The sequence below is a fragment of the Schistocerca nitens genome, chromosome 11 (genome assembly GCF_023898315.1).
Source record: "Schistocerca nitens isolate TAMUIC-IGC-003100 chromosome 11, iqSchNite1.1, whole genome shotgun sequence".
NCBI lineage: Eukaryota > Metazoa > Arthropoda > Insecta > Orthoptera > Acrididae > Schistocerca > Schistocerca nitens.
This window is the reverse complement of record NC_064624.1, coordinates 198,968,799-198,987,400: the sequence shown is the minus strand read 5'-3', so window position 1 is coordinate 198,987,400 and position 18,602 is coordinate 198,968,799. Positions and strand designations below refer to the sequence as shown.

The 18,602-nt window shown below is 40.3% G+C and overlaps 1 protein-coding gene across 1 annotated transcript in view; it reads right to left on the bottom strand.

Moving 5' to 3' along the window:
* LOC126213609 (basement membrane-specific heparan sulfate proteoglycan core protein-like) overlaps nt 1-18,602 on the bottom strand; it is an 843,204-nt gene that overhangs the window by 130,108 nt on the left and 694,494 nt on the right. The window contains exons 47-51 of the mRNA XM_049941462.1: nt 17,505-17,631; nt 15,987-16,139; nt 14,261-14,524; nt 11,454-11,619; nt 1,496-1,647 (exon numbers count right to left, since the gene is read on the bottom strand). Of these exons, the coding sequence (XP_049797419.1) occupies nt 1,496-1,647; nt 11,454-11,619; nt 14,261-14,524; nt 15,987-16,139; nt 17,505-17,631 (862 nt within the window). The remainder of the gene's footprint in view (nt 1-1,495; nt 1,648-11,453; nt 11,620-14,260; nt 14,525-15,986; nt 16,140-17,504; nt 17,632-18,602) is intronic.

Genomic DNA, 18,602 nt, shown 5'->3' with positions numbered 1-18,602 from the left:
TCAGCATCCGCGGTACCCGTCGTGCACAGATCTTCCGACAGCCGAGCAAAGCATTAATGTGACCCACACGTTCTTGTGAAATGCCGACTGTGCTCGCAATTTCGCTCCGAGTGATACGACGATCGTCTCGAATCAATCTGTCAACATTTTGGTTGTGAAACTCGGTGGTTTCTGTCACAGGCCACCCATCTCTTTGTTTGTCATGCAGGTCAGAAGTTCCCGCCTCAACATCTTTAAACTCACTTGCCCGACGACACATAGTACTTGCATCGACATACTCACCATAAACTGCTTTCATTCTCTGGTGAATCTCCTTTAGGGTGACAACTTCTGCTGTCAAGAATTCGATGACTGCACATTTCTTCAATCACGTTTCCATACTTTACATTTTAACAATACAACTGTTCAATGCTAAGGCTTCCTGCCAACTGTAACTGTAGAGAAGGGGCTACGGAACAAGCTAAGTACCTGCCGCATACCGATACTGCAAACTGTTGAAGAGTTACGAAGGTGGAGGCAGTACTTTTCAGTCAGCCCTCGTATTTGCACTCTGCTGCACTCCATTTTGAAGAAGAGGCAACTGTACTGTCTCAAAAATTCAATTTGAATGTTTCTTCAACATCTCAGCACGAGTTACGAAAACTTACTATTTACAACTTTCAAAGCCCATATTGGTTTGCCTTTTGAAACATCGTCCCTTATACAAAACGATTCAGCTGACTATCCAATGTGTTATGAAATCAACACACAATGTGTCTCAGGTTTGCTCGGAATTGACTGGATGGCTGAATTTCTAATTTCTAGAAACAATAACCCCCGCCTCCCCCAGGTAAGCACCAACATTTGCAGGTCCTGTTCTTAATAATCCAACAAGCTGATTAGAGTGTAACCATTGTTCAGTGAAAAAAGTTTTCTTTGATAACATTTTCATAACATACTTACAGGAAAAAAATCTTAGAAAATGAACATTTATCAGTCCATAAAAAATGTGCCTGTTTATGAAAATGGGGACTAAAACAATATTGACAAATCTATCAACTATTCTTACTGTACCTCAGTTTAAAGCATGTAAGCTAACTGATTTAAAGCATTCCCTGTCTTTTCTAAAGAAATTACTTCATTTCCTTTATTCGTGACCTTTGTAAAATTCCCCAACTTCTCCAAAAAAATAAAAATTTCACTTACTCTGTGAACACACCTTGTACATATCGGCAGTTAAGCCACAGGTTAGGTTTCCTTCTCAAATGGTTCAAATGGCTCTGAGCACTATGGGACTCAACTGCTGAGGTCATTAGTCCCCTAGAACTGAGAACTAGTTAAACCTAACTAACCTAAGGACATCACAAACATCCATGCCCGAGGCAGGATTCGAACCTGCGACCGTAGCGGTCGCGCGGTTCCAGACTGCAGCGCCTTTAACCGCACGGCCACTTCGGCCGGCTGGTTTCCTTCTCAGATGTTTAGGAAAGGAGAATGAGTGCCGCAAACTGCTTACCTCATAGACAGACACTCCCGTGCACCTGTAGCGGACAGTGCTGCCGGCTTCGACAATCTGGATGGATGGCTCAGAAATTCTGACCGTTATGGTCGGCTGCGGAGAGTCGGTAGATCCCGGCAACGGTGATGGTGTCACAATTGGTGGTCGTTCTGCATGTTAAACGACAGTAACATTAACTGCTGCATCGCATACAATGTCTCGTATCATACTAGTGCCAACAACTGAAAGTTTTCCAATGATTATTGGGATGTCATAGCCACTAAATGTAAATCACACACACACACGGCTGTATGATTACGTTGTGCAGGTTGACTACACTGCACGTAATCCCCTACACATTATTCCCATGATAATTTTCTCGTGTGCAGTTATTGTAAACGCATGGACAAATATCTCCTTGCCATAGACCCATCCTATAGCCCACAGTACAATTTCCTTTTGGAATTTCATTTCCCAAATCTCAAAAATTTTATTCCTAGTTCCCTTAGTCACGTAATGTACCCATTTCCCATGTCTAAAATGAAGAGCACTGTAGACAGACACACCCAGGTCAATATTGTGTCTTCTGCCTTCCAGAAGGCATTCGATTTAGTTACAAAAGTCAACAGAATATGAGTTTACTGAGGATCAGACCCGATTTATGATTGGATTCAGGACATTATAAATTTACAACAAAGTATGTTGTTTCTACTGAGATGGAATCGACAGATGTAAAGGTAATCTCTGCAACTCCCCAAGAGAGCACTATAAGCACATTTAGTCACAGGATCATTTAGTTTCCTGCAAGAATACGAAAATTAAAGTGCAAATAACGATAATTTCTATTCTTTTGAAGGTCTCGAAATGAAACCCAATTTACTTACAAAGCTCTGAGGTTTGTTGTACGCAGATTTTGGAGCCTATTAATTAAAGAAGATGTTTACAGTTTGCATTTACCATCGATGTGCATGCTGCAACATCTCACATACGCAATATGTGCTACTGCCAATTCTAGAAATATATGTGGGCAGTTATGGATAGACAAATTAGTCCCTGAAAATAGTGAGACAATTCCAGAAAAACTAATTTATTCTAATATATGTCTCAGGACGCTGACTGGCAAGTAAGAACATGTTCCAACATGTCGCTGACTGTCTCAACAGCTCAGCCGATCAGACAAGTTACACCAAATGGTTTCAGTGTCAGCAGTTGCTGCTAGAGTTCACCCTCACAATATTTTTTGACTACGCCTCATACTTTCTACATTTAATGTGTGGGGTGTGCACAACTTCTTGTGCAACTATTAGTTCAGCACTTCACTTACGGTTCTAGAATGACCGTACACGTCACTTTTATACTGATGTCCCTCCTAAGAGTCACCAACTTTATGTGCCCATTTGATAGAGTGGCCTAAAATTAGTCTAGTGCGATATATTTTGTACTGATACGTATTAACAGGAACATTAAAATACAATGAATTACCAGTGCTCCGGCCAACTTGTGTGCCGCTCTGAACCATGTCGAGTGCTACCATCATGAAGCAGCACTGCATAGCTGCCGCTGGAGCTCTGGTCATTATTTTTTTAATGTTTCTGTTAATACATACAGATAAAACATACATCATACTGGACTCTATCAAGTGAGCACATAAAATTCGACTTTAAAAATAACTTTGCTCATAACGGGAAACAAATCGACACTTTCCATTACCGCACGAAAGATGTGACGAACCAGTCTGACAACTCTTAGGAGGGGCATCCCTTGCTAAATTAGACAAAAGTCCAACACAGAAATCTTAAATTAGGTCTCTGTATTCAGTGAACACTATATCAGTGAATGCTGATAGAGAATTAACTTTTGTCATACACTCTCTGACCCTCACAACTTAGCAAAAAGATATCATATTCTACATATCACTAAAAATAGACAAGGTGACACAAAATGAGAATGAAAGGAGACAACAGTTCAGAAGCAAGCACAGGCTGCAGACCCAACCACCTCAGACCTGAAGCAGAAGCTGCAATTACAGAACATATTCCAAACTAAACACACGGTGCAATAAGATAAATTCGTCTCAGAATCGTCACTGAAAAAACAGTACGAGACGAACACTGGTTAGTCGTGATCATTTTTATGTGAGTTTCTCTGTAAATAGTCTCTGTCAAAAACAACAGCAGTAAGTGGGAACAAAAACAATAAGATCAAAAAACACTGTTGTAAAAATTTATTTTTTTTTACGATTCTGGCTGAAATTTTATGCTTTGTTGCAATATGACAGTACACATCAAAAACCAGAAAAACATACCTGGTTTTAAAGATAAACAAAATAAATTTATCTATTCTGGAAATGTCCACTTTATTATTAATACTTTACAAGTGTAACAGTGGTTTGTGAAAACAACTTGCATTTACTCGACTGCCAATTTGCAACAATTTTAATAATTTATTTTACTTTTCAATTAAATTCAGCCAGAATAAATTTTCATTTTGCACCAGAAAAAACGAATAACACTCAGTTTCACTCAAACTACAAAATTAATCCATCACCATAAAAAGGAGCTGAAAAAATATAAACAACACAAAAGCTGTAAAAAATAAAAACAAATTAATGTTGAAACTACTACAAAATGGAAAGAAACGCCACCTGAAACAAATTTTCTGGGCAGAGCTCGACAAACAGGAGATAAACGATTATATACACACGGACGATGGACAACACGAAATGGACGGGACAGTAACAGTAATGACACAGACGAGAACAACATGTGACGAACACAGCTGCCGTACGATGACAACAGTTCTGCATACTGACGCTCACACAGAGTCTCATCCAGCTTCTGGTTTCCTCAAGTACCCGAATACTGCACAAACTGTTATGCTGCGACCGTGCCAGTTTGGATTTACAATGGCGGCACCATATGCATTTTGCTGTGTTTTGTGAAATGCTGAATTTGACATTTCTACAGATTTAGAGCAAAGTGCCAATCTTTGCATCATTTTGAAAGCTTATTGAGATTTGCCTGAATATTTAAGCAGTTTTTTCAGATAGTAGTTTATCAAATATCATTACATTATCTAAAAAAACATCAGATGTTGTAATTATTATTATCATTATTACTAACTTTATTGGCCACAGTGGACCACTTGAGACACACCGAGTTCAACTTTTCTTTGAAAGTTGTACTATTCAATTCATGCCATCCGCCCAATACCATTTCGGTCTTTCCAACAGTACTCTGCACAATTTGTCTGAAATCTCTAAAACCCTCCCACCTGTAATTTCAATTGAACATTTGTGTTTCTTTAGAAGAATATTTATTTAATTTTGTTCTTTGCATCTGTTACCTCGAGTCCAATTGCTTGAAGATCTTACTGAATTTCTCAGATCCATTGGCCACTTGTCTTCTTTCTAAATTGTTGTAAAATCCTGTTTCCTTAAGAAAGAAACAAGAGATTCTTTTCTTCTTCACTGTGCTGGTACGAGTGTCAATCTCGATAGACAGTTTCTTCGGGTAGGATTCTCCGGGCTCCTTCGACCTGGTATGTTTTATTTATTGAAGTTCTTATGACTCTTCTTTCATTTTTGACAAGCTGATCAGTTCTTCCTTAATTTTTAATATGGAACAGAGTTTCATAAGCACAAGTGGCTTCTGGGAGAGCTGTGTTGAATCTTAAGTGTCTAATGAGGAGCATTCCTTATTACCTGTTGACCAAGTTAGAAATTGAGATTCTTAATTTGTTGAGTTATATTTATCCATGTGTCTTTCTCACTTTAGTTGTGCTTGATGATTTCACCAAAATCTCAGTTTTCTCAAAGAACACTCATAATTCTATTTTCAAGGATTTTCTTCTTCTTCTTCTTTTTCCTGGGCAAGAACTTTTTCCATGTCAAGAGTTGAGAGAGCTAAATCACTTGCAAATCCCAGCCAGTTAGTTCTTACTTAAGATTTTGCTCCAATTTTATGTAATGTGGATTTTCTTTTTCAAATCTTCACGATTAATATTGTGTAATAATAATAATAATAATAACAATAATATTTACTTTGTTCATATCACTCTCGTAACAAGAAATGAAAATGTTATGAACACCGAAGCACTCAATTTCGTCAACCGTCCGATTCGTTACTCCCCAACTGCTGTAAGACACACAATGGAAACACGGAGACTGAGCATAATTTAGTGCAGGATCAAACTCTGTGTCAGCAAATAACATGGAAACTTACAACTTCAGCAAAATACAACTGCTGAGCTGAGAAAGAAGAAACAAACAAAACTACAGCATCAGACGGACAAAGGCGAGTGCAGAAGACACAACTGAAGAGATCTCCTCAAAAGACCAATTCTGGGAATGCCACGGAGGGCGCGTTGTGCCGTGTGCGATCTCTGCCTTACTTCCGATGTTAATCAGTTTCCTCTAAATATCGCGAAGTGCGTTCCCCAAAGTGGGAATGGTGCTTGTCACATTTTGTTTATGTGGACTGTAGTGTGTACACGAGGCAACGATTATGCGACCACACAATCCAAATACGTGACAAGTTTGCTATTCGGGAACCAGAATTTCATTACCTTAAATTAAAAAAAGATCCTCTCTTAGGTGGCACGTACAAGAAATTTCTATCATCCAAACAGAACTTTTTGTGTTTAAAGCAGATAGCTGCATATAGATGTAGCAAGCATGAAATACTGGTTCAAATGCAAACTTCTTATTTCCCCTATTTAGACCATTCTGTCTCCCATTGGTTGTTCCTTTCATTTTTTTCTGTTTTATGCACTACAAAATGGTTGTCAACAGCCCCCAACGGTATAAACATTGCTTTTGTTTACTATACATCATTTGCTGATGCCACTAACATTTTTCTTCAGTTCCACAGATAGTGTTTCAAACAGTAATTCCTGTTATCAAGTGCACTCAGCAAAAAGAAAAAATTTCAAAAATAACATATAATTCAAACAACCAAGAGCAGTTATGAGACTATGAATCTGTTAGTTGGAATCCGGTAATGTCCTCTTGCTCGAAACCGCCCCAAGTAGCATTGATAGCAGCAGCTTAGATATCCAACCCACCCACAACTTTTTATTAGGGGTGGTGGACTCGGTAAGAATTAATCTGTACGGTCATCACATCAATTTTCAACGAAGTGGCACTCAATAATTTTCCAGAATTTCCCAGGCTCACGGAATGGAAGGCAGAGACCGACGTGACAGGCAACCGCGACCCCCCACGAGCACCCCGACGAGAGAGACCTGGCTCGATGACCGACATGAGCATGCCCACGGCCTGCCCCTCGGCATTGACGACGATGCACTCGACAGCAGACGTATCGGCGGTGACAGTGACCGGCAGCAGGCGGCGTCCGCCCCACGGGTAACGCTGCAGCGCGTGCGGGTGTTGAGCCACGCCCGCCTCCGCACCGTCGTCGTCGCTCTCGGGCGAATGCCGGAACTCTATCTCCATCTGCTCCGCACTGTGGTAGCTGCACGAGAAGGTCACCACCGAGCCGACGGGGCGGCGCACGCGCTGTGGCACCAGCTCCATCAGGAGCCCGCCTGTACGACGCCACACCGCCCCGCGGCTTCACTCAGTTCTGCCACCTACGAGGCTACTGCGGACGCAGGTCCGGAGACAGTGTGGCAGTTTGCGAGAAAGTGTAAAGGAGAGGGCGGGAACGAGGAGGAAGTTACGGAGGAGGTGCAGTGAATGGTGTAAATGAAACTGGTAGTCTTCAGTCTGTGTAGCCAGACGTGAGGTCGGAAAAAATTTCTCGACAGTACCACAGCCTCTAGAGGTGAGGACAACAGAGGAAATTATTGAAGATATTTCAAATCTCTTTAAAAACTGGTGAAAATGTGCATTTAAGTTATCACACACATTTCATTTTATTAATTTAAAACATCATTATTAATCGTAGCATTTTTCTCTGGTTTAAGTATACATCTGGAAGTGTCACCCGCATGCGTATTACCGTTGTATTTCTACATTTGGCACTGAAGATTTGAGCCCAATTTCACCTTGGCTCGCAGCACTGCACATATGTTGCTATAAATTTGTAAATTAGCAATACTTATGTTCATAATTAAACATTAGCTGTGTTTTACATAAAAAGTGTAGTGCTCCACATGCAAACATTTTTACATTGCGCTTTGCCACGGCTGTTATGAAACAGAATGCGTAATTACAAGTTACTGTATTCAATCGGTATTTATTATACTGTACTTTCCATTATGCTCTACAAAGGGTGAAATCTTCATTATCTGGTGGATTTAAGTCAATCAAAAATGCACATTTGTACAGTATGTCAGACTTTTGGGTAACATGTGGGACTATCTTTCAGCAGCCACACGCTCTTTACCAGATGTGTTTAAAGCGTACACAATTTGCCTACACTATTATACACACTAGACCAAAATTCATGCATTCATACACCACAGTGTGATTCCTTGCATTCCAATAATTACTTGACGAAAATTTTGCCCCATTCACAGTTTCGCTTGAAAATTGACATCAAAGAAATGCAATCTGGCTACATTGTAACTGTGTGCACTTAGTGTTATGGGTGAAGTTTTGCTATAGAATACTCAAGTTCGGTTCTGGATCTAGGTGTAATTTCTGTAAGCTTTTCAATATAGATATATTAGAAAAGAAATACCACATCAAGTAAAAGGGGCTAGTTGTAATATTTTAAACAGAACATCAATGACAGCATGTCAATGGTCTGGAAAGCATGGAAGTGTGTACTGCTTGGAAGAGAATGGAATAAATGCTTAAAAGGTAAAATACGCCTTTAAAATTGCAATGATAAAAACAATTTTACTCTAATTTATGTGTTACTATTAAATTAGTGCACGTGTTTTGTGTAAGACCTTCTACAACTGCTGTATAAAAATCTAAAATTAGAAAATAAAAAATAATTACAACTAGGTATAGAATCAAACTTCAGCATTCTGATACAAAACTATATCCACTGTACTAAGTGGGCAACATATCTATGAAGTATTGAACAGAGGTACTTTTTGTAATTTACTTGTGATTACAGTATTGTCAAATTGCCTTTCTTTGACTGAAAATATGAACAGGACAAAATTTTGTAACAGAATTTTTAAATTACTAGTATGCAAGGAATCGTGCTGTAGTGTCCAAGTGCTCAAATTTTGGTTCACACTGTATATAATTAATGTTCAACATGAAAACAAGCCTGTGATCAGTTAAATACAGTGCCACAGGTTACCCAAAAGTTGTACATAAAATATGTACATGCTTTAATATTAACTGACTTAAATCCATTTAATGCTGGAGGTTTGATACTTTGAAACGAATACTGGAAATAAAAATAAATTCTGCCTAGTCTCAACTGACAAAGCTTACTGCTTTAATTCAAAGTCAAATCAGGCCAAATACATCAGTGTCAAACACAAGAATGCCTAGAAACCATGGATGCAGACATTTCTTTCAGATGAAAGCAGAAATCAGACAGAAATGCTACCACTGATACGATTTATCAGTAAAATGAAATCCATATGGTAATTTAAATATACAGCTTTTAGTAATTGCAAAGAGAGATTTGAAATAATTTTAATAATTGTAAAGGATTTATGGGCATTAGGGGCACATAAGTGAAGAAAATACCAAAGAGAGCAAAAGAAAAGGAAGGAAAATTAGGATTTAATATTGTACCAAAAAAGTCATGTTAGTGCAAATTATTCTCAGTATTCTTCACGTATCAAATTAGAACAGATAACTTACAACAGGTCAGCAACTATAAGTGTTGCATCACACATGACTTACAACATTTAGAGATCACAAAGAAATTTTCAAGTTATCTTCACTCGAACAGTTGCTTCTAATGTCAGAAATTAACAAAATCTCTGACGCTATAATGACAGCCAGTCTCCTGAAAAAGGTGACTGAGGTTATCTTTAAAATTTGAAATATTTATTTTAATTTCATATGAGAAGACTACTGAGAATTATTTAATGCGAGAAATGTTTTTCCTGCAAGGTAAATACTGATTAAGGGCAAGCTCATATTTGACAATGAGGGAACATTAGGGTTCAACAATTAGGCAGCTAAGGATGAAGCACGAGATCGGATTCGATACAAGTACCTCACTCGGGGAGGTGTGAAAGGGTAGTCGAGGCATTTGTTGTTACTGAACTCAGAAGTACACTTACAAAAGAAGTGGATTTATTAGCTGGTCCGGCAAGACAACTGCAGTAGATTCTGCTCGCTATTTGAAAGGATACATTATGACAGAATTGTAGTTTACAATTTTCTCCTGGGTATTGCATGTGTAAAGACTTAAGCACTTGAATTTTGTACAGCTTGCGTCATAACAGCGAAAACTGACACAGGTGAAAATACACAACAATAGAGGCAAAAATGTTATAGTAAACATGGGCCTGCCGATTAGTCATTCCTGAGATAAATGCAAATGTATGGTTACGAGCCGCAATGACTTCTGTATGAAGTTAGTACAAATGTTGAGATGTTAACTTTCTGTTCATGTCTCCATCTAACTGACACAAATTTTTCATACATTGCCAATGGTTGGGAAACGTGGCAGATGCACAATGGGTACCGGCACATTTTGCTGCAGGCATAGGATACCACGTAATGCGTCAGTACAGTCCGATACATATAGGTCGAGCAAGGCCCTATAACTTGGCCTCCAAGGTCACCTGACCTCAATCCCATGGACTTCTCTAGCTGTTGTCATATCAAAAATGAAGAGTACACCACTTCTGCCGATATGGTTTAAGATCTGGAACAGTGAATTGCATAGTCTTGTCAAGATTTACAAGATTGTCAGACGGATTTTGAAATAATTTGTAACTTAGTGGAAATGAATGCATTATTGCATCCAAATGCAAGGACAACATGTGAAACACCTCCTTTAACAGGTGTGAGCGTACATTAAATTGAAATGTGTAACGTGCTGAAGCAGTATTGCATCTCTTGTTAATGTTGTGAAATTTGAGCCCAATCAAATGGGGACTTAATTGAAAAGTTTACATGTCAAATACATTTATACCAAGTAGGACAATATAGCCAGTGGTGGCTCTCAACCATTCATTGTTATCTCGCAAACAACTTATTCGAGGCATATACTGATAAATAAGAGTGCTTTGAGGAATGGTTAAATTTGTTTTTAAAAAATATACAGCAGCTTTGTAAAGAGTATGCATTGAGGACATGGGAAGAATCTTCAGTATCAGAAATATTTTCAACATAAATTTCAAGAACCCACTCACAGACAGCAAGAAAGTCCAATAACAGTGTAGTCAGAACAAACTGTGAAGAAAAAAAAAATCTTATCATAAAATTATTTACAGCATATTAATGAACAGTACATACTGAAGGCAATGAAAGAGCGTTTAGCATCACAAATGTAAGCCAATTTAAATTAGTTGTCAACCTGATACTCAATATCCAAAAGGTGCAAAGTTGTTGTGACGAGTAGCCTACTGTCTGCAGAGCTCTGTTCTCCAGTCACCCACTTTAAAATATCTGTCTCCCACGAAATCTGAAATTTGCATATGGTACTAAGCTCTTTAGTGTCTCTCAGCATTTTAAAAATGTGTTCTTCATTCTTTTCAGACCCAGTGTTACATTTATTCTTGAAACGGACAAAATATTTGTGTCAGGTTAAGTTACCAAATCATGGAAGGTACAATGTTTTGTACGTGGAAATTTCAAGTCAGCTGGCAGTACCGATACAATATCCATTTGCGTATTGCTGGTCGGAGCAGTTCAGTAGGCTTAATGTCAAATGCCAACTAATTTAAATTGGACTGTAATTCCAAGGGGTATTTTGACAATAAATTCACAGAATAGCAAGATAGTCAAACAAGGATGATGGACAGTCAGAAGAAGTCCTGAAAGAGAGACCATAAGAAGATGTTTACGGGTAGAAAACTCAGTGACATTCTCACAGACACCGGGGAGAATGTCGACGCTGACTTGGGGGCCGACCCGTACCTGTGGAGTCGCAGTAGCGGCCAGTGTAGCCGGGCTGGCAGACGCAGGTGACGCGGCCGTCGCGGTCGGCGTAGCAGCTCTCCTCGTTGCCGTTGCACGGGCAGCGAACGCAGGTGGCACTCTCCGGCCCGCGGCTCGTGTCGCGGTAGTAGCCGGGCGAGCAAGACTGCGAAAACCCGTCGACAATTTGACACGTGTGGTTCGGAAAGGGCAACCTCGTTAATGTCTCCGTAGTATAGCAGTGAGATGATGTGTCATAAAAAAAGCATCACATTAACACTCAAGTTATAGAACTACTGAATGAGCTTTTGTACGTAGGAAGGCTGAAAACATGCACAGTGTAATGTTGTTATAGGTATAAGTTTATTCAGTACAGAGCTCTGTGACACTAAGTACTATTCCACACATTTATTTTCACGCTATGGTATCAAGACTATTCAATTTGTGATTATAGGGATCTCGGTCTGTTCAGTCATATTTTATAGAGGCAAGATATTATACGGTTCAAAAATGATTATGGTTCTGCTATATCCAAGTCACTTTTTTTCTGTATTTTGTTCAAAAAATGAAAGACCATACATTAATTTATTTTGCAACTTGGAAATATTTGAAATAGCTGTACTGCAGCTTACAACGTATATTTTTGAAATCAGTTGTGATATAGAAGCCGGAATAATATATACGATACTTGTTCTAAGTGCTATTCTGAGTAGTCACAAACCTTTTTGTACAGTAATACTTATGATGTAGGGTCGATAGTGAAGAGCCGTATGTTAGATTTCTTAGGAAAGAGTTGGATGAAATGTATGGAGATGGCTGCAATAAAAAATTACCTGTGACGAAAAGATTACCACTCGTCAATTTTTCTTTAAATATCAACTCAGTTCGTAGTATCTGAGTCCAAGGACCCAAAGTCACTGCACGACAACTGCTAACGAGAATGAATATCAGAATACAAGAAAGTCAATATTGCTTGTAATACTTGTTCTCGAACACACTGTAGGCAGTGCAAATAATGTACAGTATTGTTTGCATAGAATGCACAAATGATTTTAGTTTCCTTTAAGTAACAAAATAAGTTACAATGGGCAACAGCTTCATTTGCCACTGTGAACAATGGCCTCTTACGAGGTACCAAACTCCACATGTGCCCTTCATGCAGCTTGCTTTGCAATGTTCCCTCTGAAAATGACTGAGATGCACCTTTATTCAGTGACAGCAGTGATTCTTGCCAAGTTGGAAGCTGACTGGTATCAGCAAGGCACGACACTCGTCTCTGGTTGCTCCCACTCCACACATTTTTATGACCACTGTTCTTTTGCTGTGTTACAGGACTGTGAGGCATACACTGTTAACACTCGTGCAAAATAACGTGGCCTCGTACAATTCCATTGCGTCATTACAAATGGGTAGCTGCCTCAGTCCACCGTCACCTGCCAACCTGTGCACCGTGGGAGTTCTCGTCGTATCTCTTCATGAAGTTCTTCATAATCAGGCAAGTGTGATTATATGCAATGCCATTAAAGTTTTGTCGGAATATTCCAATTGAGAATAATGAGCAAACTGCTATGTACTTCAACTGCACAATAAAGAGAATAAAGGAGGAGGTGGGAAAACAATGCTACAAGTACTTCCTGAGATTTCTCTACTTCACAAAAGTTGTGGAGCAAAGAGAAGAAAAATGTATATTTAGGTAAAACTGTCGTACAAGTTGTCCGAGGACTGACACGTAACATCCCCGTGACACACGTTCTTTATCTTAGACTGTAAGTATTGTAGGAAGCAAAGCTGTTTGCTACACTACATTTTTTACTGCTTCTATTTTATTTTATGAGATTTCACTCTGGCAACCTGTGGTCCAACCTGTTTTGCTTTCTTTATGCAACTGTATCATTTATCAATACCCTCCTGTGAAACTGCTGACTTTTCATGTCTATATTTGTCAAATTATTCGTCGTACTAACATAATGTGTTTATATGACCGTTTGCAGACTCACTAGCTGAAGCTTACAATTTATACGACACACAGACATCAAACTGTACCTCCCCTACTGCACGGTTGTTCACAATGGAGCCCTCAACACTACCATTTGCACCATCCCCTAATGTTACGTCAGTACACTCTACTTCTGTAGATACACTGGACAGTCCACACTGATACACCAATATATCGGGCAATTTCATTCACGGTGTGGCCATCGCCGTGGCAATACACAATAGCTCCTTTCTGTCACGTTTCAATGCTGTGCCAATTCCATACATTCCGTATACAGCACTCCAAAGTGACCAGTGTACTCTTCTAAGGACGTGCCTAATATTTTCTCTGCTATACTAAGCTGAACAGAGGCTATATTCAGATATAAAGCTGATTTTTTTTAAAAAAAAAAGAAGAAGAAGAAGATACTGTTTTCTTTTTAAATAGCTGTTGACTTTCCAATCTGCTCCTGTGTTGAAAACTCGGGTTGACTGAAACTACAGATACCCAAAGTAGGCCTCGTCCCACAGTATAATGATGACGTGGCATAGAAAAAGAACAGAATATGTGGTGAATTTTCTTTCGAGTAAGGATTAATTTTTGGAATGTTAGCTGTAATGACAGAATGAACTGCAGAGTAGCCGGGTTTAGTCGGAAGTGATAATTTCGTAGCGATTCGGTGACGCTTCGACGACAAATACAAAATCTTGCACGTAGTGATAGATACGCCGATCTGTAAAGCAGTGTGAGGGCTAGGTTAGGTTGAAAGGTGACAGTGTCGATTGCAAGTTGGTGAAGCAGTACCGAATACTAAAGTTAATCCAAAAATTACCTCGCAGGACGATCCTCGGTAACCGGGCGGGCAGCGGCACACTTCGACGTCGCGGACAGCTGCCTGACCCGTAGGCTGCGGCACTGCCGTGTCGAGGGAGATGTCGGAGATTCGAGTGGCGGTGGTGAGTGTCGCGTGGAAGGCGCGCACCAGGATAGCCTCGACGGCAGACAGCACGCGCAACATGTCCTGCCGAGACGCGGGTCCCGGACCTCCCAAAAGCAGCCTCTGCCACACACCTTCCTTCAGCTGCACGCTGTATGTCTGAGGACAAATGAACGATCTGTTACTGTAGGTGTCTTAAATAACAACATTATCCTACGAAGTATTTTGTCAAGTTATTTCAAATATACAGGATATTTACATAATATTTGACAGTTTCACAAAGCTACGTTTATATAAACATTGAACATATACACAAGACCTCACAATCCAAAGACAGGAGGTTCACGGAAACTTTAAGTGTGCCTGACATTACACAGACAGGAATGGAAAGTGTTACACCACGAACTCCTCAACCAAATGCTACCAATCTCATACTCCAATATTTCCGTGCCTGTAGTACGTGTCGGTTAAAATTTCATCCGTACGGGAGCTTCCTGAGAACCAGAACTTTTCACGTGGAGATCGCAACGTGGCTTACCCAGAAGAGTGCACGTGTAGCTTACCACCACAACTCACGCTTTGGGAGACGGTGAATCATTGGCACGAGGGACATGTAGCATCAAACCAACAGGCTGGAGTAGTGCAATTACTGTAGAATGAGTGGTAATGAGATGGCTTCAGGACAACTATGTGGAAAGAAGGGTGGGTGGGTATGGGTCCTTCCACAAGGACTACACCACAGGAAGACTGTAGGATTGTTCAACTTGCCCTGCTAGATAGATGAAAACAGCTGAAATCTGGGCATGGGATGTAGGCAGAGTGTCACCACAAACTGTCAGGAACACTGTATCAGAGACAACAGAGACTTGCACAGTGTAGACAGGACATTTAGTGGCATTCTGTGATATTTAGGGACGAGTCCTGTTTCTGTTTTTGGTGGTCAGACTGATGCCAATGTGTCTGCAGATGACCTGGTCAAAGGTCACAGGAAGCAGTGATTCTTGAGACTCGTACCTCTCGTCACAGAATCACGGTGCGAGGAGCTTTAGGGTATCAGAACAGGACTGTTACACTAATTCTAAGGGAAAGCCCATATGTGGCAAGAATGATGAACTTTGTTGTCATACCCTTCATAGCTGGGGTATCAAAAGGCATTCCAGCAGAATAACGCAAGACCCCACAGGCCAGTTCACACCACAAATGTTTTGAGGAATGTACGGATCCTTGGCCGGCTTGACAAGTTCCGTGGCTTGTCGCCCACAGAGCACGTCTGGAATACGACGGAAAGACGTAAAACTTTCGTATCAGTCTCCGGGCTACTCTGGGCTGAAGCTTTCGCAGACTGACACTGTGTTAAATGCAGGGCAAGATATTTCTCAAGATGACATTTTTAGGACGTATTTGTGCCCGTGTGGGTCACACATCATACAGACTTCAGTTCAGAATAAAACGAACGTTTAAACATTTAATGATCATTTAGTGATAAAACATCTCAAAAACATTTGATAAATATTGGACTGGTGCTTAACGGTGCTGCGCTTTCTATTAATGGTTTACACGAGTTGTTTGGTCGGTTGAGAACTATATGTAAGGAAACACTATTTCTAGTGTAAATACTTACAAATGGTACGTCAGGCCTGGTATCTGGGACGCCTGACCAGTAGATGCTGATTCCATTGCCCACAATAACAATGTCCGTGTCGTAATAGCGGCGGGAGTTCGGCTGCGCCGAGTACGACTGTGTGATGTTCAGATAGCCGCCGTACGACTCGAGCTGAGAAAGACAAAATTAAAGAATTAACGTGATGTCTAGCCATAATTCAGGCTGTACAGGGTACACAGTGTGATGACAACGGACTCGACAGAAACCGGTCGGGTATTTTTGTCAGCTGTGCCATTAACTTTACTGGAACTATGAGTGCAATATGTAACCCACTTTAAACAAAACACTAGAAATTGTTGAATAGCTTCTGCTTCATATAAATATGTTTTGTATTAACTTTACCAGAAATATCAAATATTTGTGTCAGCTGTATCATTAATTTCCATTAGAACAAATGACCGTAATATGTAATCCTCTTTTAACCGTAACACTGGAAATTGCAGAATATTGTCTGCTTCATATAAATAGGCTTTGTATGAAGTTTTTCTATCATCAATGGATATTACTGTCTCAGCTGCTACTATTGAGTCCAACACTGCCCCAGTTCTAGGAACACAATATCTAAAGTATTTGCAACAAATACTGTATCTGCATCACTGTCAGTGTTTTTACAAACAAAGTGTACATTTACACTGCAGCCTCCCTGTCGGTAGATCGCTGTTCACTGCTGGCACACTGCTTTTAGGTGCTCGCTGGGAGCCTCGTTACATTTACGCTGCAGCCTCACTGGTGGAACGTCACTACTCGCTGGTCGCACAGTGTCCCTCCTGACACAAACCTTTTTCCTGCAGCTGTTCACATCACTAGTTGAGTAGATTATTTATAGTTTGCTAAGCAAAAACTATGTTCTATGCATCGTTTGCACAAACTCTCTCTCTGTATCAACTACTTACAAAGTTTCAACTACCTACATTAAGTGGAGGAATCTAGAAATATGCTACAGCCCGCTACAGCTCTTGCAATGATCATGAAGATTAATGTAACTAAAACTTGCACAGTGGCATTTCCAATCATTTTCTGTACGCTCCATACTTTAATGCACGGTACAATAGGATGTACCCTCGGCCATGCACTTTACAGTAGTCTGCAGAGTACGGATGTAGATGGAGATGTAGAAGTACGAGGACGCTGTGCAAGAAACTGGGAAACAAGGAGCAGTCAAATGTGGGATTGCTAGAGTGACAGCCAATCACGGTTCAAGTTTCAGGACATGCGGCAACGGTCACGACATAAAACACAAACCAGCTCGATATTATCATCACCCGGAAAGAACTGCAGCGAGGTGAGTAGCAATGGTGCACGTTAAATGCGCCGGTAAGACCCGTGTGAGTTTTTTTAGTCATCGCCAGGTCACATTGGCGAGCAGCAGTGTGGCAGCCTTAACACAGCCTACGATATTAGATCACAGCTCAGTTGCCACTCTTTTAGATTAACATTCCACCTATCTCTTTTACGGATAAGCATCGGGGCACCTACCTTGTTACCAGTGAACGAAGGGGGCAGAGACCAAAACAGTCGCTGCTCGGCTCCACTCACACGGTGTTCGATCTCGTTGCGGGCCATATTCACTGTGAATCCGTCTCTGATTATTGTCTGTCTGTTGCTGCAAAAAAAGAAACAGAATTTCTTATATACCCAGCTCACTTCTCGTACAGCACAACAGAGACTGTAACAAACTACTAAAATTACACATTCAAAAAAACTTGTTTGGTAGCAAAAAGTTATAGCTGTGAAGAAATGAATGTGACATGGCAATAAACACTGAAACAGCACACTTCAGGTCTCGATATACAAGGTGTTTATTACAGGTACAAATGAAAAGAAAGGGGGTGGGGGGGATAGAGAACATGAAACATGACATATTATGAGTGAGTACATGAAAATCTTGTATCAGACTCCCCCATAATGGAGAATGCAGATACACACTTGAAGACAAACAGATTACAACAAGTGTTCCAAGTGGTCACCGTTCATGCGAAGACAGTCTACACGTCTGCTCATCAACGCCCATACATGTTCAAAAATCCCCGAGTTGTTCAAAATGTGTTCTCTCTCTCTCTCTCTCTCTCTCTCTCACACACACACACACACACACACACACACACACACACCTACTACTTGTGGAAGGTGGAGGCCATGTCTTTAGCATCTCCATGTAAAAAATTTTGGTGCATTTTTTATGTCAGTGGTGAATTTGGTTTTCTTAGCACCGATTGATAAACCTGCACTAGAGGCTATCTGTCCCACGAGAAAGACCTGTATTTCTGTAACTGCCACAGTTTCAGAGAGCAGAGCAAAATCATCTGCAATCGCCAAGCAGTTTACTTCAATACACTGTTCTTTCCTTCCCAGTTTCACTGGGTATACTTGATATCATAGTATTATTGATAAGTACCTCTGCAGTTTCAGGAGACAATTGTGCACAGACTATAAATACAATAAAAATGGTGAGGCGTAATTTAACATGTTGCCCATATTATCTAAACTAACAGGACTCTGAGCTTTATCGACGGAGATACACACAGTGCAAAGAGTAGTGAAGCTCCGTGGATTTGATTTGGCAATTTACATCAT